This window comes from Asterias rubens, chromosome 9 (genome assembly GCF_902459465.1).
Source record: "Asterias rubens chromosome 9, eAstRub1.3, whole genome shotgun sequence".
In the NCBI taxonomy this organism is placed as follows: domain Eukaryota; kingdom Metazoa; phylum Echinodermata; class Asteroidea; order Forcipulatida; family Asteriidae; genus Asterias; species Asterias rubens.
The window spans coordinates 2,685,333-2,710,259 of NC_047070.1; the positions used below are offsets into that span (position 1 = coordinate 2,685,333).

At 38.8% G+C, this 24,927-nt stretch overlaps 3 protein-coding genes across 4 annotated transcripts in view; 2 read left to right on the forward strand and 1 right to left on the reverse strand.

Annotated features, from left to right (window-relative positions):
- LOC117294355 (MMS19 nucleotide excision repair protein homolog) overlaps positions 1-2,884 on the forward strand; it is a 47,947-nt gene extending 45,063 nt beyond the window's left edge. For both annotated transcript variants that reach the window (XM_033776725.1, XM_033776724.1), the window contains 4 exons: positions 80-330; positions 976-1,035; positions 1,469-1,569; positions 1,861-2,884. In XM_033776725.1, coding sequence (XP_033632616.1) covers positions 80-330; positions 976-1,035; positions 1,469-1,569; positions 1,861-1,888 — 440 coding nt within the window. In that variant the 3' untranslated portion in view covers positions 1,889-2,884. The remainder of the gene's footprint in view (positions 1-79; positions 331-975; positions 1,036-1,468; positions 1,570-1,860) is intronic.
- A 2,174-nt stretch (positions 2,885-5,058) lies between these two features.
- LOC117294934 lies at positions 5,059-9,658 on the forward strand. The gene is made up of 2 exons (XM_033777488.1): positions 5,059-5,559; positions 8,027-9,658. Exons 1-2 carry the CDS (start codon positions 5,546-5,548, stop codon positions 8,337-8,339), a joined length of 327 nt encoding a protein of 108 aa, XP_033633379.1. The 5' UTR covers positions 5,059-5,545; the 3' UTR covers positions 8,340-9,658.
- A 5,022-nt stretch (positions 9,659-14,680) lies between these two features.
- On the reverse strand, positions 14,681-22,598 carry LOC117294661. The gene is made up of 7 exons (XM_033777166.1): positions 22,383-22,598; positions 21,799-22,054; positions 20,098-20,147; positions 18,810-18,968; positions 17,654-17,810; positions 15,935-16,096; positions 14,681-15,005 (listed from the first exon to the last, which is right to left on the reverse strand). Exons 1-7 carry the CDS (start codon positions 22,596-22,598, stop codon positions 14,815-14,817), a joined length of 1,191 nt encoding a protein of 396 aa, XP_033633057.1. The 3' UTR covers positions 14,681-14,814.
- Between the last annotated feature and the right edge of the window lie 2,329 nt (positions 22,599-24,927).

Sequence of the window (24,927 nt, forward strand, 5' to 3'; positions counted from 1 at the left end):
TTATTTCAATCATAAACCTGATAATTAATATTTTGTTTAAGTCAGAAAACTTAATTTGGGGTCTATTTTTTCATTCCAGAAAAGAAAACAAATTATCTCCAAGCCCTCTCCAATCTCCTTCATTTCGTCCCTCGTCAAGTCCTGCTCAGTGAACTACCCCCTCTTATGCCACTACTTGTCCAGTCTCTACGCCAAGAGAACGGGGCCCTCTGTCTGTCAGTTTTAGAGAGGTTAGAGACGCTTACCCACGATGCACCTAGCATCATATCGGAGTATGTGAATTCTTTACTGCCTGAGCTTTTGAGACTTGCTGGAGATAAACCATCTATGGTAAGTGGTATGGAAACATTGACTGCTTACCAAGTATGTTTTTATGCTGATATATATTTTTAGTCATAGTCGGTCGCGCGATGGTCGGGCGATGGAAGTCTTGATGCGCGATCATAAAAAGACACGGTTTTTAGGCCTTGGCGATGACTATAAACTGTGTCGTGCTTCAAGATTTCCATCGCGCGGGCGACCAACTATAAACCGGCCTTTAGTGTCCAGTGCCTAAAAGTAGAAACTTTTGCTAAACAATTGTCTGCTAAGCAGCCATTTTTCATGTGACATGGTAGTTATATTCTTATTCTGGTATGCATAGTTTTTTGGTGCTTAGCTACTTTTTGTGCTTAAGCAGCTTTATGAATTGGGCCATGGTCTCAAAGTGTGTCATTCAATGTTTCATTCATTCAGTCGATGCAGAGCATCGGATGATAGCCCGCCAAACACGTTGGTCTCACGTTGCTGTACACAGCTCCTCTCGTTGCAGGCCAGAGTCTCGGCACAAGGTGTCCACAAAGGGTGTTTGTGGTCTGCCACGGGAACAGTGACCTTGAGTAGGGGCCCATAGCACAAGCCTGCTCATTCGATATTTGGGCTACTCCATTTTTTGAAAAAAATATAATTTATCTTTCTTCTTTTTTTTTGTTGCAGAAAGTGAGAATATCTGCCCTACGGTGTATTGGTGAATTTACAACTCTTCCACATCACATAGTGAGTTACGTGGGTTGGGGTTTGTGGGTGTGGTAATCAGTGTCTTAAAGAAATTGCCGAAAATTAATTCAAAAGCTTTGTTTCCTAAACATTACTCGAGTCAGGACACTTGCCCAATATTGCTAAGTCATTCGTATGGGATGCTGTTTCTTGTTTACCTTTTTATCATTAGTTACCCTTAGTTTACTGGTACTGATTTCTTTGCAAGTGTTGAGATAATTGTGTGTGGTGCACTTAAATGGATTGGATTAGAGAAGTCGCTCACTCACAAGTTTATTTTTCAAATACTATTCAATATGTTTTTAAACCATCTGGCTTGAGAATCCCACATAATTTTTGTTTATGAACTCTAATACTGACATCTTTTTCATGTATCATACTTTTTCCAGATTCAGACCTTTTACAATAACGTTTCCACTCTTTTTCCCTGTAGGTGTTTCCTTATCAATCTCAGGTTATCCGAGGTCTTGTACCCCGACTCGATGATAAGAAAAGGGTTGTCAGAAAAGAAGCAGTCAGGTCAAGGAATTTATGGTAAGAATGAACGCTCAGCTACGTCCGATTCAGTGCAACTATTTTATTTTACTATACCTCATACATATTCATGACCGAGAGTAGAGCTCTGACTGGTCCATTCGTCATCACATTCATCATCAAATATAACCATGTTATATTTGTAAAATACTACACAAATAGTAAAATATCTTACTTAAAAAAATAAAAGGGGAGGAGAATCCAAACAGGGGTTTGGTGGATATATTTTTTTTTTCTGTACTGAAAGTGTCTAATGACTTTAATTTGTGTTTTCTCTTTCTTTTTCTATAGGATGATGCTGGGCTCAGACAGCAAGTAAACAACAGACAATTTTGTTCAGCATTTGCCCGGTCCAGAGTGGCTACTCCACAAACAAATTAAAAACAAATGAGCTGCTGAAATATATTTTTATCATTTTGTAGCTTGGTAATAAAAGAATTTTCATTTAAAGCCATCATACACTTTCGGAACATACTAAAAAATAAAAGTTCACAGATTTACAAAAAACTGGTGAAAGACTTCTCTTGAAATATTATTCCATGAAATGCTTTACTTTTTGAGAAAACATTAAAACAATACGGATTTATTTGAAACACCTGTCATGACATGGTGAAACATGCGGAAAAAAGGGTGGGTTGTCTCGTTATCTTCTCCCGACTCCGATGACCAATTGAGCCTAAATTTTCACAGGTTTGTTATTTTATATGTAAGTTGTGGGCCTTAGACAACACTGTTTACCGAAAGTGTCCAATGGCTTTAACATAATTTGTTTGTTAACAAAAGGAATGTCATGGCGATGCTTCTACTCGCAATTTAATGTTCTTCTGTTTTTAAAAACCTCACGATTGGCTGCCTCTTTAAACAGAAATCTGACCTCATAACAGAGGTCAGTTGGTCCACAGGAAATTTTCACATGTTTCGACCGGAAATGTATCAAATCATGCTCTCTGGTAGCATTTTTTAATTGACTTCTAGTTTTGTAAGATGATGATGATGATGATTCACAGCATCCGTTGGGCGCCATATATCTTGTTCAAAAACATTCAAAGGCCCGAGCTCCTCCACTAAAGTTAGCATTTAAATTTTCGAACCAACAACTGTCACAATCCAAAGTTAATTGGTAATTTCATGAAAAGGTCTTAAAAGTTTTTGTAATAGAGTCAAGCAATTGACAGCAAATTGCTATTTTGGAAAGAGAGTGTCCAGTTTATGATATTTATCAATATGAATATGTGAATCGAATCTGAATATGCATACGAATTTGCATATTAAAATATATACATGCATCAAGGTCAACAATTGATCTCAAGGTCAACATGGTTATCATAGGAAGTTATTTATTTACGCTTTCTTGAGGAGAGACAATTGTGTATTTATAAGGTAAAACAGTCCATTGTCGTTTCATCAAACTTTCTGCTAAATTGCCCAGCATTGTACTTGTTACTCGGCTCAAAGTGGCACGGTTGGCTTGTGCGTAAAGCGCTCGCCTCTCACCAAGGTGACCCCGGTTCGATTCCCGGTCGGGGCCATATGTGAGTTGAGTTGTGCGTTGGTTCTCTTCTGTGCCACGAGGGTTTCCCAGACTATCCGGTTTTCCTCCCTCAGGAAAAAAAAATCAAACACTTTCGATCTTGGCTGTGCTCCGTGGTCATAATGGGTTGATGTGGCTGGCAGCCAAAGGTGCCCTTGCATGCCTGCTTCTCGAACACGTTGTAGCCGCGTCCTTCGCAATTCAGCTCTTAGCTGCTAGTAAGGATGATTAGCCCCCCAAATTATTATTATTATTATTATTAAGTGTTGGAGACAGTATAGCGATGAAAGACCCACATGTGTCTCTGAATTGACCATTTGTATTTGTTCACACCATTTCTGCAGCTATTTCTTGAACAAAATCCCACCTCTGTTCCTGAATTGAGCATTTGCATTTGTTCAGCATTTCTGCAGCAAGTTCTTTAAAATTTGCTCACTTCTGTTTCTAAATTAGACATTTGTCGTTCTTTGACAGCTCAAATTACAATTTGGGTTGTTCATACGAAACATATACATGTATATCTTAGTGTACAATGCAACTATAATTTATACAAAATATAAAAAAATAAATAAAAAATAAATCACCATCTGGAAATATTTATTTTGTCTCCGCCAAGTAAGAAATATTCATCTAAACAAAATGTTATTTTCATAAAAGTATTTTATCCACCCTCGCCCAGGTTATTCTTAGCAATATTGACGCCCTAGTTCTTTGCCAAACTCGGGAAAAGTGAAATAGTTTTAAAAGTGAGGACAATTGAATCGTGGAGATTTCCTTCCTCCATTCATCGGCCATGATATCAAAAAAGTCCTCTCTCGTCGTATGCAGAATACTGGGTGAGACACGGGCGGATATAACTATATCAAAGGTCGATAACAATCATAGCTACTACGAGTGCCCTGACACTGCATATACATGTACATGTACCAGTACATAAACTATTGCAATTATTACCCGCTGTATTTGCATGCATAACGGTTTTTGTTTACGTTCGGGTGAAGTGAACCGTAAAGCTTATAAACCCACTTGATATAAGCCGATTGTTGCGTTTAAAGGAACACGTTGCCTTGTATCGGTCGAGTTGGTCTTTGAAAAGCGTTTGTTATAATATGCATATGGGTAGAAAGATGCTGTAAAAGTAGAATACAATGATCCACACAAACATGCCTCGAAATTGCACGGTTTTCCTTTTACCTCGTCGACTAACACGGTCAGCCATTTATGGCCGACCGTGTTAGTTAGCACAGTAAAAGGAAAACCACGCAATTTCGAGGCAAACTTGTGTGGATTATTGTATTCTACTTTTAAATTATCTTTCCAACCATATGCATTTTATAACAAACGGTTACAAACGCTTTTTTATAGACCAACTCGTCCGATCCAAGGCACAGTGTTCCTTTAAAGTCTAACATAAAGTGGGTAGTGGTGTGGAGCCTCTCAGAACCATTGCACCACATGGCCGCCCCACCCCCAAATGGAGATCGAATGATGCAAAACTTAGGAATTAATTGTTAGAAACGTGTAGGGATACATATATAACATACCAAGATATTGTTATTGACAATGTTAGGGTTCAAAGCACCCGCCCCAACTGTATGGTTATGCCATGTGCCACAATGTGGGATTTATCAGTAAGATGAAGTTTGTTTTTTTCTCCTTTATATTTTTTTGAGAAAATAAAACTACCAGTTGCAACTGCTTATAGGCCTACCATATTACCCCCAAAACAAAAGACCAATGCTATAAATGCAAGAAGAATAATTAGACAGTTCGACCCTTGCAGAGTCTTCCTCAAATGCTTGTTATACATTTTTCCCGCAGACACTAATCATAACTTATAAAAACTAATGACGAAATCGCATGAACTGACATTGGCAATAAAAAAAAAATACCCGTCCAAACACGATGTCCACGCATGCTACGTTGATTTGCACAACACACCAATTTGAATACAATGGCAACACATCAACCTACTAAATAGGAAACCACCGATATCGCATTTCTAAACGAAAAGTCTGCTATGTTCTAGCTTTCAATCGGTGGGCTTTTATAAACACGGTTGAGTTCAGCTTGAGCTGCCGCTGAAAGATTTCGAGACATATCCTCGAAGACTTAGGGCTATACCTTCAAACATGCTTCAAGCTTGTTTCTTTTAGGTCATACGGCAACGATACAGCATTAGCCTGTTGACCCATAGTGTTGTGATAATTCCCCCCGGGGTTTCAGCGCTGTAGCCCACCCCCGTGAAAGGTTTCAACTCCTAGGGTCGAACCGGGAGTTCGGTGCGGTGTGTTTACGTACAACCTTGACTTTGTACCCTGTACGTCTGGAATTGCTGTAGACGCTAATAACAACAGTCAGTAACAAAGAGAAGGAGGAGTGGAACGTCTTCTGCCACACAGAGCAGTGTGCGGTTTTCAGGGGTGTTTGGTGGAAATAACGACGATGGCGCAGAAAAGGTAAACATTTCTACCTCATTAATTCCTTCACAATTTCATTCCTCCATGATCACTAAAAGTATATTTACATGAGAAAAAGATGGTTCCATCATCGATATATTTACCAAAGAGCATAGGAATTGTGGATTTGTGTGGTTTACAATGTATTGCTGTAGGATTTATGAAATAACCGTTCAACCTGTTAGCATTTGTAACTGTCCGACAGATAAATAAAATAGCCTGGTAAAAGTTCAGATAAGATGTTGGTCCGACTGTTGCGGTATTTTTCAATAAACAATTGGATTTGTAGGGTACATGTAGGATTTAATATATAATCTCGTTCCAATAACCTGTTTGAAATTCTCAGTTTCATGTCTGCCGAGGAAAACGAGAGAAAATGGTGATGGTTTAAAATTTTCGGACAGTTTGTTTTTTGTCCCTCTCTGCACAATAGTCCTTTTACTTTACTATTTGTATTTTGCTATCCGTAAGGTTCCCAAAATTAGCACAAGTCCTTCCTCTGTGCAAATATAGAGCAACTGCTACCGATAACAATGTATTCATTGTTCTGTTGACCCATATGGTTGAACCCATAACAAATATTAGTGTCAGTCAGTGTAATCACAATAGCCTAAGGATAGAAAACAACATAATTATGACGACTGCTAACTTCACTGCAGTCATTTTGTTGCAGGCCTATCGCAATCCCTCGATCCTTCTACTAGTTTTAGGACTTAACTTAAGGCCTATTGTGCAATAATGGTTTGTTGTTGCCCTACTACTATAGCTATCATTTTACATACATACAATCAGAGGTTGGCCTAACAATATGCTCTACAATATCCCCACGCACAGATAGGCCTGCTACCATTGGCTACCAGGTTGACTGCGTGGGTGTGTTAATAACCAACCCCTCATTGTTCTGTTTGCCCAGGACCCAATTGCATAGAGCTGCTAAGCACAAGAATTTGCTTAGCGTGAAATGTCTTCCTTAAAGGCACTGGGGTGGATTTCACAAAGGTAGTCCTAACTTAGGACTAGTCCTAGGCAATGCTAAGAGATAGGACTGGTCCTAACTCATCCTAACTTAGGACTGGTCCTATCTCTTAGCATTGCCTAGGACTAGTCCTAAGTTAGGACTACCTTTGTGAAATCCACCCCAGGACACGTTTGGTAATTGTCAAAGACCAGTATTCTCACTTGGTGTATCTCAACAAAAGCGTAAAATAACAAGCCTGTGAAAAATTGAGCTCAATGGGAGACTTTCTGGGACGATAGAGTGCAGCAGACTTACCGGGTAAATCCATTGTTCTCAGAATTATGCGCATGTTCAGAACTACATAAACAATGGAAATTTACCCGGTATGTCTGCTGCCACCTAGTGTTGGAAAGTCTCCTATTGGTCATCGAAGTTGAGAGAAAATGAGCAGATAGGAATAAAAGACTTTCTGGCTAGAAGTCTTTTAATATTTTAGTGAGAAATTACCTCTTTCTCAAAATCTATGCTACTTCAGAGGGAGCCGTTCTCCAAATGTTTTATACTATCAACAGCTCTCCACTGCTCGTTACCTAGTCAGTTTTTAAGTTAATGAGTAATTACCAAACGTGATTAAAACAGGATTACCAACCAAATGTCCACTTACTACATTTTGCTCGATACTGGTATTCAGCTGTTGTTTGCCTATAACTGAAAATCATGTGGAAATTTGGTTGGGAATCCTGTTTTTGTTAAGGCAAACATTTCATGCTACAGCTCTATGGAATTGGGCCTATAGAGTTGCTTAGCACAAAAGTTTGCTTAGCATGAAATTTTTGCCTTGATAAAAAAAAAACAGGATTACCAACCAAATTTCCATGTGATTTTTAGGATAAGCAAACAACAGATGAATACCATGCAGTAACAAGCAATATGCAACAAATAGAAATTTGGTTAGTAATCCTGTTTTTATCAAGGATAAAATTTCATGCTAAGCAAATTTGTGTGCTTAGCAGCTCTATGAAATTGGCCTTCAGGTGCTTGCTCACCTTCTGTTAAGAGGTACATCCCTTCTAGGCTAAATGAAAAAGAAGAAAGAAAGAAAAAACGATCATCCCCTCCCTCATTCTTGTTTAAGGCCAAAAACCTTTGTTTTTTATTAATTTTACTCTCTTTTGTGGGTATTTCTCATTAAACTTAGGTTTTTTAAACTTGCAACAACATAAATGTCAGTGATGACTTTAAACTGAATAATTTGTGACACGTTTAAGTTAAAGTAGGTCCTACTTGGCGGCCAAGTATAAACTTGTCAAACGCTTTTGGCCCATTATTTCATAAAGCATGTAAGGCACAAAAACTTGCTAAGCACAGAAAAGTGTTAACTGAAACAGGTTACCAGCACAAGTCATTAAGTTTACACTGTTGTGACCAGTGTCCCACAATGTTTACTTAGCAAAGCTTTTTTTTAAGCAGATTTTCTGCTTCATCGACTCTTATCTTTTTGTGTTACAGAAATCAAGTGTTCCGGATTCACATCCCAACTGACGCACTTTCCATGAGAGCAACCCTTCACCAGGAAACTGATACAGCAGTCATCATGCCAACCAACAGCAACTCAAACTCTAAAGTGAACAGCGCCACCAATATGCAGAGCAGAATCGGCTTTCTCCAGCAGCCGAATCCGGAATATATACACCATTCGGAACTCTCATCTGAGACCACGACACGTTGCCATGGTGATTTCATCAGCAACACTACTCGTGATCCAAATTGGGGACCATACTTTAAATCCAGAGCTAACTTTGTAGACCTACACGTCTCGTAGAATTGTGAGAAGAAGCATGAGAACAAACGAGATTATGCGAGATCAGTGGACAACTGATGCTAAATGCGCTGTTGAAGATTCTGATGATGTATGTACATTGTATGTACATAATGTTGTGTTATTCATCGTTACCCAACGGCCAGACTTGACATTTATTTGAACCATGGTAAGACAAGCAAGGACACTCGATGTAAAAGTCCATGGGTCCTTACCTTTTCGTCGTGTGGCTGGAAGCCCTGCATGAACCCACGCACTTGTTTGACACAACAGTCCCACCACTTCCTGGATCAAAATTCCAGAATGCCTCCCCCAAAAATGCGCAACCCTGCTCTATTGTTGCTGATATGAACAGACAAAGGAGATGTTCGGGGTGAAATTGAGACATCATTATTTCATCACTAAGGAGGATTTAATCAAATAGTCGAGAGAATAAAACGGTCCTCATAAACGTGGGCATTATTGTCTGAGCTCTTGTTTTCTTTCAAGGCACATCGATTCAGCATTTTGATTTTGTATAATAGTAGTCGTAGAATTGGACAATACGTGCACGGTTGATTTCAACTGAGGTATGCATTTTGTCGATTAAACTCTCTGCTTTTGCTAATTTATATCTAAGAGGGGACTGGCCATTGCATAACTTCGTCGTCATTGCGCTAGTGTTGCAATGAGTTTCGTCATTGTAAGGAACAACAACTAATTGGGTGGCCTTCTCATAAAGTACTCTATCTTTTGTCCAAAAAGAAAAAAAGACCCTGAAATCTTTGTTAGCCTGTACCCGTCATTTGGCGCCGATCGACCCGGCTCGGGCCAACAGCTCATCGGTCAAAAATTCGGGTTGGGCTGATGATGAGGCAAAACAATTTTTTTTCGGTTAAAACATGCCAATTTCAAAATAGAGTTTGTTAGGTCAGGAATATTTTCTTTCTTTCTTCTCCTCTTTGCCTAGTGTTTTCCTTTTCTCTTTTTCCTTTACTCTTGAAGATGGAAACAAGTTTAGGGTCCCGGCGTCAAATTAGAGTTGATCAAGTAACCGGAAAATGGGGAGGGGGGGCGATAGGGGCACGGGTCAGGCACCTCTTAGGTCAGGCCAAGCTCCTTATGCCTTCCTCCGTGAGTAAAACATGACATTTCCACTTCATGTTCACATGTCCACGTGAAATTTACTCATTTCTTGATGTCGGGGAATGTTAACCACAAAGTTGATTCATTCGACCTGTTGAACCTGGGGCCAGTCACTGAACTGGACCAGCAGCCGATTTCACGAAACGCTACAGGATAAATCCCATCTCGAGTTAGGACGAGTAACTCGTCCTAACTTGGGATGGGTTCAATGCGTCTTCGGATACGGAACTGAACTCGTCCTAAGTCCTGATATTAATCCTAAGTTAGGAAGAGTTTGTTGAACTCGACGGCAGATCTATGCCTCGCGTGACAATGCATTTATATGATATCTTGTCATGGGGGAACAGACCCCCCCCCCCCCCCAATCTACGAACTATCTTTCAACCTTTTCAAATATTCAAGAATTAATCATACTTTGGCAAGTATGGATCTACTTTCGCAGGGGGGGTGTAAAGCTGCATCTAGACTAGTTCCCTGTCTCTATCCTTGCATATATACATGTAGACGGGTACTGGTCTTACGTGCCCAATGATTTCAAAATGTGCTTTAGTTGCCATTATTTAGCATGTATGCCTTCATGTAGTTCTGTTAAACATATACTTATTTTATTTTTGTCCTATAACTATAATCTTATTTGCAATTACATGTTTGTTATTGTTCTTTGTGAAAATATGCGAATAATAATAACAATACAATTTCTTCATTTAATACAACGAATTCAATCGGTGACGTTGTAGCTGTCCATGGTATCTGGGCTATGATTGGTCCGATTTGATCTAAATAGTTTATCATCCTAATTTGTACTTTAGATCGTCTGCATTATGCAGCGTTTGCATGTGAAGTATGAATTGACTGTAAATCTCCAAGTCTCAAAACTCCTGGTTTGATGGGTCTTTTTCTACAGCTGCGCATCTGGAACTCTACCCCAATCCTAGATCTTGTCTTTGTATCACAACATTCAAATCCCTTCTCAAAACGTATCTTTTATCAGAGGTTTTCAAGGACTAAGTTGTGTCTGTTTTCTTTCGTTTTGTTTTTGGTTTTACTGCATGTGCGCATAACAAGTCTTAATTATTAATTTTTGTTGGATGCAAGCTCTTGTTGCTTCCAGAGAACATTGATTATTAATCGATAATTTTGAAGGCAAATTTGTGAGTTGTGCCAATTTTTTTCCCTAAACACAAAACTCTTCAAAGCAAAAGGGTTACCAGTTAGTATACCACACTGTACCTTGTAAAACGTGTTTTGTTAAAAAGTAAGATTTTTTTGAGGTTTTTCTTTTTGGAAAATGTATTTATTTCATTAAGGATATAAATTGTAATAATATTTATGCCGATAGCGCCTTTTTCAAAAGAAATAAATTAATCAATGGATAGTTAACAAAGTAGTCGGAAGTAATTTGTTTGCAAATCAGTCTAAAAGTATAGGCGTAATAAAAATGACTCAATTAAATAAAGAAATAGCATACTTTTAAAACTGTTTTTATATTATATTTATTTTTATTATATTTATTTCACCTTTAAAAATAAATACTGCAAGCCCCCTTTTTTGCACAATTCAATTAAAAGAAAGCAACTCTTAAGAATACCAACTGAATGTCTTGTCTCCCAATAGCTGTATTAAACTAATCCGACCAACCACGGGGCCGAGGTTGAGCCTTTTGCATCTACTCGGCACGTAAAGCACCATTCAACATGTTGTCATATTCACCGGAAGTGGTAACTCAAAACATTAAAAACCGTTCGCTCGATCCCTTGTTTGGTTAACCTGTTGGTCAATCCACATGTATAAATTAAAAATGAAGTACAATACTTTTGTGAGACCTTTATTTTCTTTCAACGCCACACACCCTTAACTCTACTAAAGTGGGCGGGGTTTGAACTTCAAGATGGAGGGGGCTACATAGTTTAGTTACTGGAGGTCCCAATCCAAGTTGATTTTTCATTATTCAGTTGAATCGTTGAAGGAAAGGGACGGAAATTTGGCGATTTACCATTTGTTGACAATGAACAATTAAACCCTGCTGAAAAATAGTTTTAAAACAACACGAGGTTTCTAAAGGTTTTTTTTTTAGATGATCTTCCCGTCAAGGGAACTCGGGATAAACTCACACAAGGGGATATGAACAGCAAGCTGCCAACAGCCAATCTCTCTCATAATTGGTTTATCGTCTATGATTATGAATTGCACAAAATGAAGTAGTTGTGATTCAGTAATAGACGACAATACTTAATCTATAGTAATTGTGAAATCAGCAGTTAGCTTGAGGGATTGTTGTAATTGCAAGTCCTGCAGTCTAACCACTGGGCAACGGTGACATGGGGCGTCATAACGTGTGCCCCCTCCCCCCGCCACATAGTATCCCCGCCCCATCGTTCTCACCCCCAGTATCCACTCATGTACACACCATGAAAGACTTGGTTTATAAATAAAAACATACACCCAGAAAATTTTAAATATCTAATAAATTGCTGCGTAGTATCAGAGTTACTATAATAATGACCAACATATTGATGGCGTTAAGTGAAAACATAGCTTTACAAACATAATAATTTATTTTAACCTTTTAAAAAGCACATTAAAACATTAACCATGCTTAAATAAATAACGGGTAAGCTTGCACATCATATGAAACGGCTACATAGATTACGACAAACCAAATATAACTTATAGTATTGTTCGATGGTCTCATACATTGATACCTCACCATGCAATGCCTCAAATCCTATATAAGTATTGTTCGAGTTATTGCGACAATTTTTTCTTGAAAGTTTGAGTAATCGTAACAATCTGTGTTACATTCTCTAAATACACCAACAACTGTATTTGAAATAAATATGGGCATCTTCGAAAACACGGTCCCGGGCTTCAAACAGGTGTCCGGAGCGTCAAAACTGGGACCCTAACCGAAATTGTGATTTCGAAAAGGCCTTATAGATAACTTTCACTCTAGGTGCTTATTTTCTGATAAAAATGAATGAAAACAAAATTTCCTTAAATAATTACAGTTGCGTAGTAAGCAGGGTCACGAACCCTAATCCCTGACCCCATTCTCAAAGAATGTACTAGCTAAAATAGTTCAATTCATCAAAAGCCCCTCCCTCTCAAAAATGGCTTTTGGCCCCACCACAATAAAAATTATAGTTATGTCATTGAATAATAATAAATACTTGTTGCTCTATTATAACCCAACTAGGGCCCTATACTGCTTTCATTCCTTTCTGTTTTGGAAATAGCATTTTTGGAAATGGCATGTTTATAAACTTTGGTTCCAAACTTGGGCGGTTGGTGTATGGGTAATTTTATAGACTCGAGCTTTAATACAGAGCTGTTTATCAAATAAATTAACAGTTCTACAAAATAAATGAATTTTTGTAGAACTTGTTTTCGTAAGTGAATCGCAAGTTTAATTGTTTGAGAGGCCCGATTTCACACAGAGCTGCTTAAACACAGCTAAGCACAAGAAAACTGTGCTGACAAGAATACGATTACCAGCCATACTGGTACCCATTATGTTTTTTGCTTAGCAAAAAAAAACTATTAAAGGAACACATTGCCTTGGATCGGTCGAGTTGGTCTTTGAAAAGCGTTTGTAACCGTTTGTTATAAAATGCATATGGTTGGAAAGATGTTGTACAAGTAGAATACACTAATCCACACAATTTTATCCCGAAATTGCGTGGTTTTCTCTTTACTTTGCGAACTAACACGGTCGGCCATTTATGGCAGTCAAAAGTTTGCCTCCCATAAATGGCCGACCGTGTTAGTTGACGAGGTAAAAGGAAAACCACGCAATTTCGAGGCATATTTGTGTGGATCATTGTATTCTACTTTTAAAACCTCTTTCTAGCCATAATGCATCTGATAACAAATCTGATCACGGTTACAAACTCTTTGTATAGGGCAAATCGTCCATTCCAATTAAGGCAACGTGTTCCTTTAAGCAATATGTTATGTTTTAGTAGCTCTATCAAATTGGGGACAGGGGTGAGCACTGATTCCTGCAAAGTTATTAAAAGAAAAGGGCAAAAATATCCACAATTTCACAATTGTGCTCATGATTCTGCTTCGTGGGCGTTGTGAAGATTTTCTAAAAGTAACTACACCTATTTAAAAGCACTGGACACCTTTGGTAACTGTCAAAGACTATCCTTCTCACTTGGTGTATCTCAACATAATATTGGTTATAATTGGTCGTCGAAGTTGCGAGAGAATAGTTGAATACAAAACACCCTTGTCGCACAAGTTGTGTGCTTTCAGAGCTTGAATTCAGTTCAAATATTATTTTAGTGAGAAATTACCTCTTTCTCAAAAACTACGTTACTTCAGAGGGAGCCGTTTCTCACAATGTTTTATACTTCCAAGTAAGTTTTTATGATAACAATTATTTTGAGTAATTACCGATAGTGTCCAGTGCCTTTAAACATTAAAAAAAAAATTAAAGCAGCCCAAAACCACACTTATAAATAGCACATTCTTTCGCTAAATAAATAATTTGCCATGCATGCGAGAATTGCATTTGTTCATATTAAAAATAAACATCACGGTTGGACTCACGAATAATCGAATTCGAATAGTTTCGATTTTACGTGAGTGCTGGCCGTCTTATAATAATAAATATAATTGGTGGCAGATATGTGACAGGGAACCCCCCCCCCTTCCATTATGTTCTGGTCTGCATGTCTCAACTATTATGTAGATGATTTTGTTGAACATCTATGAAATCGTTGCGGTACCCGCTGCTAAAACATAGGATTCAAACTGCCTCAAGCTAGTTACCGGGGAAATCTCGGTGGTCTATTTGGTAATAATATACACTGCTCTTAGATTTGCAAAGGCCGTGGGTTCGAATCCCACTCAAGTAATATACCTGTGATGTTGTTATCACATAACTTGGGGAAAGTACTGAGTATACAGTGCTAACTCACATGTGGAAAGGTGCAAGCCAAAATTAATATTCTTTATCATCTATTCATAAATACCTAAGACAGTTTATCCATTTTGATTGGCCAAGAGGGCATCACGTGGGGTGTTTGAACGGATGGTATAACACCAGTAAAAAGTGTTGTCACATGGGCGTGACACGCGAGCTTGCACCTGTGCTTACAAGACAGTTTCTTCATTCCTATTCAAAACTAGTTGAAACCTCTTAACCACCATTGATTCTCTTATTATTAAAAAAAAAATGTTGTTTTTGGTTATTTGTTTGGTTGGTTTTATTTAGGTGTTTTGTTTTGGGAAGGGTGTACTTCTGTTTACACAAGGGGAACTTCTTTTTTGGGGGGCGGGGGCACCCTCTGCAGCATATCGGTCATCCACATAATATAATACTAAGACTGCTATGGCATTGCGGTCATACATACTGAGCAAAAACAGATTGTACATCGATGTCACATTCACAAGCTACTCTAGCTCGATGCATCGACGATTCCCAGTCTTCAACATAGTAGGCTTCACTACCAGTAGTCGCTGCTACCACTGTGCAGGTACCAGTGCGGTGGAGTATTGATAAATTAAGCATCCTTTCAACACATTTTCCTCCTCCTGTAAAAAAAAAAATTAAAAAAAATTACAATTCACATTAGTTCAAATTAATTCAAATTAGTTTCCAATGTCGACTTGAAACTTTGCATGGTGGGAGTAAAGGGCAGTGGACACTATTGGTAATTACTTAAAATAATTATTAGCATAAAACCTTTCTTGGTATACGAGTAATGGGGAGAGGTTGATAGTATAAACATTGTGAGAAACGGCTCCCTCTGAAGTGGAGTAGTTTTCGAGAAAGAAGTAATTTTCCACGAATTTGATTTCGAGACCTCAGATTTAGAATTTGAGGTCTCGAAATCAAGCATCTGTGTGACAAGGGTGATTTTTCTTTCATTATTATCTCGCAACTTCGCTGTTAAGATACAGCAAGTGAGAAGACTGGTCTTTGACAATTACCAATAGTGTCCAGTGTCTTTAAGTTGAGGTTTGTGGTAGCACCATGTGTAAATCTCTTTTGAGTTCTGAAAAGAACCGTTGTTTGACACCTCAACGTTTTGATCAGCAAGCTCTGATCGTCTTCAGATGTCTTGTGACTTGTTCCTCAACTCCCTTTTTTAAATCTTGCATTTTCGGTTTGTGGACGCACCCCTTCACATGGAATCTCTCTTTGGATGGTTGTGGTTCGATGACAAGAACAGGTGGTGAAACATGCAACTCAATAATCAATTCAATTAATGGTGAAATATGCGACGTTTCGATCATTATGCTCTGATCGTCATCAGAAGGACAACTCCTTGACAAAAAATTGTAAGATGCGGTGAAGTGTGCACTGTTTAAAAACAAATTAACAGATGGTTGTTTCGTTTTGTTGGGGTGTTTGTTTTTATGTTTATGGTTCGTTTTGTTCAGGGTGTTGAGGGTGTTTGTTTGTTGGGTTTGAGGTTGGGGTTGCAGATTGGAGAGAACAAAATGTGTTTGTTTCGTACCCGATAAACATTCAGTAGTACTGCTGCAGACGGCTTCATTTAAATAGCGCGGGAAATAGTCGTCTGAAAGTTCCGTCGTCGCTGCGCATGTATCACATGTGCGCATGTACCCCCTCGTCGTTTCTTGGCCACTCGTAACGCAGAAGTCAGACACTGTTGTCCCTGTACATGAATTGGAGACAAAAACTTAATGTTTGAATATGAAAGGAGGAGTGTTTCTTAAAGGCACTGGACATTATTGGGTGCGTTCGTTTAGCTTCCCTGGGTCGACCCCGGTCTGCCCCGGTGCGTTCGAATAGCTTTGACGTCAGTCCAGGGGCTCCCCCAGGTCAGCCCCAGTACCCTGCTTGTGGAGTGGGTCACTTGGGGGTGACCCGAGGTGCATGACGTTACCACGAGAGGGCGAGTGTGATCGTTTGATTAGCTCTTGTCAGGGGCTCACCGGAGTGAGCACCGCGGGGTCGACCCAGGGAGCTAATCGAACGCACCCATTGGTCATTACTCAATAAACGTGTTAGCACAAAAAAAATTGGTATACTTGGTATTTGGTAAATTTGGTATACAACGAGCAATGGAGAGCTGTTGGTATAAAGAAATACATGTGAGAAACGGCTCCCTCTGAAGTAACGTAGTTTTGGAGAAAGAGATAATTTCTTACTCATTAATAAAATACTTCAGGCCTGAAGTCTTTTAATATTTTCCAGGCATCTGAAAGCACACCTTGTGCAACAAGGGCGATTTTTCTTTCATTGTTCTCTTGGAACTTCGATGACCAATTGAGTCAACATTTTCACAGGTTTGTTATTGTATGCATTGGGATACACCTAGTGAGAATAGTCTTTGACAATTACCAAAGGTGTCCAGTTCCTTTAAAGGTTGCGGTCGTTTCACTACAGTGTGGGGTGTAGGAATGCAAGTTGTTTTACCTCTTGCTCTATACGCAAACAAACATGGACAGTGAGTTGCTGATAACTGCCAACACAGGATGCTACAGCCCACGTACAACAACACCTCAAGTGTTGGTGAGTGAAGTTTTCAAAAAGTCACTCCATCCTAAAGACATTTCAGGTCCTTTTCGAAACCACGGCTTTGGCTTTGGATTTGGCTTCAGACTCCGTCCTCTCGTCTGAAGCCCTGAGCGCGTATACGCAAAGCACGCACAATATTGTCAAAACAACCGCGGGGCCAAGCTAGCCTGAGCCGAATCCAAAGTCGAAGCCGTGGTTTCGAAAAGGGCATCAAAATCAGTGTGGGAGGTACGGTGTGTTATTCCAAGTCTGTCTGGACAAGGGCATGACAGATGTAAAGTTTAGTGTAGGATTTTTTTAACTTGGCAGTTTTGATTGTTGTGGGTTTATTTTCGACGTGGGTGCCTTGCTCTTCGACTAATCTTAAAAACATTCCAGGAACTTATACACACAATAGGTTGGGGTTTGTGGTCATGGAATTATTGACCATGGGACCCAATTGTTATTGGGGGGTTTTCTGAACATCAAAATTGCCACTGTCGTAGTGCTTTTCAATGATGATTCCCTTTTTCTTAAATCGATTCCAAAAAGGGTATCCTTTGAATAAAAATCTGGAAAATTGTCGAGGATGGCAATTCTTTTCTACAATAAAAAATTGCGACCTGATCAATTTCGTCAATGACCAACTTTTTGGAGGCTTATGTCGAGTTTAAAATGATACCTTCTACTAAAAAATGAACATTAAACTGACCTACAACAGTTCTTCGAACTCTCTGTACATTAACTTCTTCTGGGGTAACCAGACTTGAGCGGATAACCTGTAGATGAGGTTGCCATCTTGTGTTTACTTCGCTGTTATTGGACCTTAATGCAGTTTCGATCTCAAGCTTACTTAATCTCTCGATCTCCTGTTGAAATAAAAGGGTTTACAAAATGATGTATCAGACCAACAAGTAAATAATTGCTCAACTAAAATTTCCCCAGCAATTATGCCTGTAAGTCATTTGAGCATTTGATAATGTTTACTACGAATAAATTGTCGGTTTGTGGCAACCATTTTGATTATATGAAATAAGACAACCATGTGCCGTAATTTTGGTTTCGTCAACAGGAGTTTATGAATCTTTTACCCATTTGGTGGGTTTCGTTAGTCATTGAAGTCAGAATGCTATTGTTTTCTTTGGGTCTTTTTGCCATCAGAGTTGAAGTTGTCGTGTCGTAACTGTCGTGTCGTAATGACCAATTAGTTTCATTTAATTAGTGGGTTAATTTTAATTCCAATTCTCAAATATTTGCAATTAGAATGTTGTATTGCGAATGCATCGTGTAAAACCAATTTGGCACAAACCCTTGTGGTCTGTCGTCGTCCAGGGGTGTGTGCGCCGGTCATTAGGTTGCTTTGTGGGTTGGTTCAAATGCTTTCCTTGTGGTTTGGTCCCAATACCAAGAGTTTTTGAGATTCGGCACGTATTTAGAACAATGAATTGATGTTCCCTGTTGTTTTTTCTCGTGTCTCCCGTTGTTCATTGTGATGAATGACAAATTCCAAGCACTGTTATCAAAGTTACAATTCTTTACCTTTGAGGCATTTAAATTAAACATGAATACCAAACCTATGACAGGAAAATAGTCTGGCTTCGCTTGTAAAGATAAAAAACACATATCTTCGCAGTAAATGCAGACAGGGAACACGTCAAAGATTTTGGTCTTATATAGTCATTGTCATATTATAATAGCATTTTTGCAAAGAGAGCAAGGCCGAATTGGCAGCAACAGCTACGGCTACAACTGTTGCTAAGGGTGTTGCTAAGCACGTCCTACACTTCCACGCGTATAGGACGCGGACATCTAGCCGTAGCCGTAGCTGTAGCCGCTAACTCGTACACAACCTCAACAGCAGAACTTACCGAATTTGTCGAAAATGGAACCAGACTAGTGAAGCCATGTTTGGTTTGATCCAAATATCTGGTATTAACACCACCGAGACTTTGTAGTAATGACGTCAGTTCTTCATCTGTTTTACGCTGGCAGCGAGCAGATCTGCGTATTCTGTGAGGTACATCAACCTGTAGATATGATTCATTGATTACGTCATCACTTGATGGTTTGAATCTAAAATATGGAATATTTATAGCTCATAAACGAACGACCTTTTTAGAGATTTTTAAAGGTAATGTTATTCTGAACGGTTTATCAACCTGTATATATGAATCATAATTGGTTACGTCATCAGCATTGATGGTTTTTAACAATAATAGGGAATATTTAGCTCTTAAACGAATGGCCTTTATAGAGATTTTTAAAAGTAATGTTATTCTGAACGGTTTGTCACAAGGCTATGAAAGGTGCATTATCGTTTGGCGGGAAAATAAAATACCTTTCCCTTCCTGTTGTTTTCTGTAAACACATCATTTTTGGTTATTCTGGTCATTTATTTGGCAATGTTTCTTAAACTGTAACCTTCAAAGGATGTTTTAGTTAGAATGTGAAACGTGGCATATAAAGTGAAACGAGGCAATTCTTGCGAACGTTTCAGCAATTCGGGACTCTTGTTTTCGTGAAAACAACCAAATTGAAGTTGCGTTTTTATCATCAAGGACACTGCACTACTAGGCCACCAGGCTTATTTTAAGTGACAGAATCAGAATAGGAAAGGCAGATTTGCGGGAGTCTTCAAACTGCTATTTCATCAGCTCAAATTATATGACAATATTTCAGACAAAAACAATTTATGCATAACTGCTATTGTGAACTTTTAACAGCAAGTTTTTCAGTTTTGACATCGAATTCCTGCAGACTAGTGAGCTATAAGTACTAAATATTAGGTTAAGGAAAGTGGCTGAGAAAGTGTAGATTTGTGGATAGAATGTTTAAACCGAAGGCGAAACATTGAAAGTCGTTGTTTTGTTTTGTTTTGTTTGAAATTGTGTTTACTGCTAGATTACATTGTTTAACTAGAAATGTTTTTCGAAATTTAAATATAGCGTGTTAATATAGCATGCTTTCAGCTGAGTTTTTCACATCGTGCTATTTTTGGAAAGATAGTCATTTTCAAGTTGAAATATTACTCAACTGTTGATTTGTAACGAATCTATAGTTAAGTGTAGATTCGTAACAAATAGTCTACACTTTCACCAATAGAGTGACGTCACAGAAATAGTTTAACAGAACCGAGTTACAAGCAATTGATCTTACCACTTCATTTTCACCTTCCGTGACTTCACTAGTCGCAGTCTGTAATTTTTCTGTTTTAAGAGAAAAATGGACAGGAAAATAAAAGAAGTCTTTAAAAGTTCAAAGTGGAGTGGGTATCGGTCTAAAGCTATTGTGCCATGGATCTTGGCGGGAAATGGAAGTTGATGCCGTGCGTTTAATACTGGCCTCGCAAGTCAAGAGGCTCTGCTGAAGACGGGAACGTCATCTTAGAAGTGCAAGGGCAAAGATTTTACAACAAAAAAGGTCTCAACTTGCGGTTTGACCGAAGAGTAAAGGTTACAGATGCTGCTGTACAAGGATGGCCCACTCGAAATCTATATTTAGCTTGCTGAGAGCCCCATCCAAAAGTGCTTAAAAAAAGTCACAGTTCTTGGATTTCATTGGCGATCAAGGTTGCTATTGATATAATAGATTGTGGACGGTCTTGTGTTTTTTGCGTGTGGGTTGAGACTAAAGACAACAGCGAAAATCTGTTCGAGTAGATTTTGTAAGTGAAAAAAAACTAAAAATGGCTGCGTCTTTACAACTACCGTATCCGTTTAATAGGAGTGCGTTTTGGCGACCCCAACCAAAAACTGTTTCGGTTGTTGGTCGTTGGTTCTGCTGTTCAGACTGAACGATAACCGAGTTGTGAGCTCGGTTACAGTTTTTGTTATGACGTCAGAAACACAGAAACAATTATTGGTTACAGCCGCCAAAACGCACCCTATAGATGATGAAATTTTACGGTTTTTTTTTGTACCTATGAAATAATCATGCGGCCAAAGAGGCAATGTTATCTCGCTTATGTTAAAGGATGTTTCATTGAAATAAGACAGACCAACCTGACAAACAAATACCCCCCCCCCCCCAAAAAAAAAGAGATACAAAAGAAAATTAATACATAAATTAAAAAATGGACAAAGCAACGGCATTTCAAAAAGAAATTGGTTAATTTTCCTGGGAGGCACTATTTACTTCGTCCAACTGCTACTATTTCGCCTGCAACCAACTATGTAATATCCCAGTATGGAGACTGCTGCAGTATTTGACAGATGCACTTTCATTTAATTTAATTCTGGTTGCGATGTCAAGGACTCCCAGAGAAGCGAATTTAATCACTGTAATAGCCATCAACATGGTCCCAGCTTCATAAACACTGTAGTAAGCACAACAACTTGCTAAGCATAGACAAGTATTGCTTAACAGAAACAGGTTACCAGATAAAACTACAGCTAGTTTACTGGGCACAATTTCATAAAGTCTGTAAGCACAAAAAATTGCTTTGCATGAAATTTCTTCCTTAATAAAAACAGGATTACCAACCAAACTTCCACGTGATTTTCAGGATAAGCAAACAAGAGCTGAATGCCAGTTACAAGCAACATGCAACAAATTAAAATTTGGTTGGGAATCTTGTTTTTATCAATGAAGAAATTTCGTGCTTAGCAAATGTTTGTGCTTACAACAGGCTTAATGAAATTGGGCCCTGGTGTTGTGACTGGTGCCCATTTCAATTTTTGTTTAGAAATGATATTTGTCAAGCAGTATTTTCTTCTTGACAGCTTTATGACATTGTACCCATTACACAGATACATAACTTACATGCATATAAAATGGTATATGAATGCAACGAAAACACGTGTTGAGTAAAACAAAAGACGACTTGGTCTTTGTTATCAGATAATCAATAAAACTCACCTGTTTTCGTTGATTGTGTGTTTCCGTTGATTTTCTCCATGATTTGACTCAACGCTCCTCCACTGGATGTCAGCTCCTCTCCCCTCGTTGTCTGTCTGTCGGCTGGTTTGTCTGTTTGTGAAAGTGTTGACGCTGTCTGGAATAGTGTTTTATCCAATCCCGCTGAATTTACTGGATGTGTATTTACTGGAATGCCCGTTGTTAAAGTACTGATAAGTAGAAGTACTGTTGTCATGGTTACTGTCGTCATCCTTAACTGCAACGAGGAGATATGAAGCCAAAATTGAGACAAAGTTTCGTGTGATGTGCCCGCCCGTTGGTGGGAAGAATGCGAAAACGTGTGTATTGTGCAATGTCAGGTCGACTTTATGAAATACCCTCTGTAGAAGGTGGATGTGTCACCTAAAGAGGTCGGTCGGCATTTACCATCGATTGTTGGCTACTGGTCTTTATAGGCATTTAAGTACTACAAGTCACCCCCTTGGGGTGGGCACTACAGCTTTGGTATGGTGTAAAAGGGGGTGCGTGCGTGATAGCCAGTTGTTGAGATTGCACCCCCATTCTTACATATCATGTTTAGTTACATGATTCTGACTTGTGGCTGACCGCGGGGTTCGTACAAGGAATGGGACATTAATTAGTTGGGGAGCAAGTGCCGTCAATAACATCGTTTCAACGGGTGACTCTCGCCCCCGTTGACCGGCCATCACATCATCAGCTCGGAGACAAGTGTATATTTTTAGAATCTCAATATCAACCACTCTTCTTCCACACCTCCTATTCTGGGAAACAGCGTGCATGTATTCACCTGGTCTTAACCACCTCAACGGAAACCCGAGGATGGCCGTCAACAAACAACGGATCGAATAAACTTTAAAATTCAGCTCAAGTTTTGCATTTTCCATTAATCATTCGGATACTCGCACAGCTACTATAGTTCTTTGAACACATGAGCATTGTACTGCCCCTAAATGAGTAAGCATGTATAAGTGCTCTTTTCTAAGAGTTTTGAACCTCATGACAAAGTCTAAGAAACAACCGTAAGTAACCCTTAATTGCGGAAGGAACTCTTGAAGGTTGTGGTTTTACAATGCAATCAATGAAGTATCTTCCGGGACTGGACTGGGACAGTTCACATTGGGGGAAAATACGGAACTTGGGTGGCCAATCTTTGGATCATTAAAAACATTGGAGCAGATCGATAACATGGAATTAATGTTCTGTCTAAGATAGGTCTTATGCCTGGCTGATTTTCCGACAATTTAGATCAAAATTTGAAATGTGTTTGTGCAGATTCGAGAAAGTTAAAAGCTTCTAAAGTATTGCACGAAATAATCCGCCAAAGACTAATGCTGTCAATTAAAAACTAAACGTGATCTATTATCGATATCAAAACATTGCTATAACGTCTAGATCCGCCTTCAGTCAATTTTGCACCCTGCTGCTAAAACATAGGATTCAAACTGCCCCTATTATTAGCTACCGGGTAATCTCGATGGTTTAGTTGGTAACACACTGCTCTGGAATTGCCAGGGTCGTTGGTTCAAATTCCATCCCGAGTACGCCTGTGGGTGTTTTTTTTCTTCTTCACGTAACTCTGGAAAGTATTGAGTATGCAGTGATAATCACACATCGATGTAAGGGTAAAACCAAAATTAATATCATTTTTGTCCGTGGTAGATGCTAAAGTTTTTGTGAACCTATATAGTGTTTGCCGTTTTGAATCAGCATTATCTGTCCAAATTCAGATACACATCAATAAGGTTTGTGGTATGGTAACAACATTTTATTATAATCTCTAATTGGGTTGGGTGGTTCTAAAAAGAACCGGTGGTTTCAACTCGACGTTTCGATCAGTATGCTCTGATCATCTTGTGGAGAACACTCAGAGCTTACTGATCGAAACGTCGAGTTGAAACCTATACGATTCTTTTCAGATCCACCTCAGCTCATTTTAGAGATTATCATTACATTGTGTTAACGCAAACTATATAGATCGTTATTCCACCAAAGAATCCTACACAGATGTACATCATTATTTCTGCAAAAATCTTGCGAGTGCAACTTTAAGAGCAATCCTGAATTGTTAATGACTTCCGATAATAGTCAGACAGACTATCCCCAGACACCAGGAAGTTTGCGGTTGCACCTTTCTTTAGAGCCGTATGCATGAAAGGCTCTGAAAAGAGAGTAACCATGGAGCTTTAAGAAACAGTCTACGTTTCGATTAGTGAACCGCAACAGAAGGATGCCCTCCTTTCTTGCTCTTTTTATTCATGAATGGATTCGTATAAGTTTGCAAATCAGCCGAATTTCAAGTCGAAGGTACAATAACAGAAAGTTAAGAAAGAGAAAATGGAGTTTTGTTGTAAACTGCTTACCACCCAAACGGACCCACGGTGTAAGTGCAAAAAATAGTTAATGACCTGACGTTTCGACCCAAGCAGAGACTTTCTTGAATGTCTTTCTCATTTGGCCTTCTAGTAAAACTCTGATAGGGTCGGAACGTTAGGTCATTAACTATTTGTTTTAAATTTTAAGAAAACGAAAGAAAATCATTATAACGAAGAGTTACATGAACACAGAGGGGCGCGGCTGGTGGGATGGGGCATTGACATTTGGGCGGGTGGCGTGGAAGCCTAAAAAGATGCCACAATTATCCCAATTTTTTTTTTAAAGTTCATCACAAAAATGTTTCCTTTGATTCATTAAGGCTATTGTTTTTCAGATTTGTCTTCACAATCATCAGATGGCACAAAATCAGAGAAACATACCCATCTTGAGAAACATGCCCGTCTTATATTGTCCCCAAGATGTAAAAACAGATGTTCTCTTTAACTCCTTATAAGTATAAAATGTATGGGACAATACCTTTTTTATCGTGTCTATCTTATCTTATATGTACTTAGGTAATACAATTGAAGTAATGAACTTCAACGTGTTATCTTATACCGGAACTTCCGCGAAAATAATAACAATAGTTGTTCTATAAATAGAAGTCACTCTGCGTTACATTCATAATGTTTATTAGATTAAGGCCTAAGCTTGAGAAACATTACACAATTAAAGCGCTTGACAGTTCCTTTGTTATTTTAAATGCTTTGATGTTCTTGAAAACTCCTGTTTTTA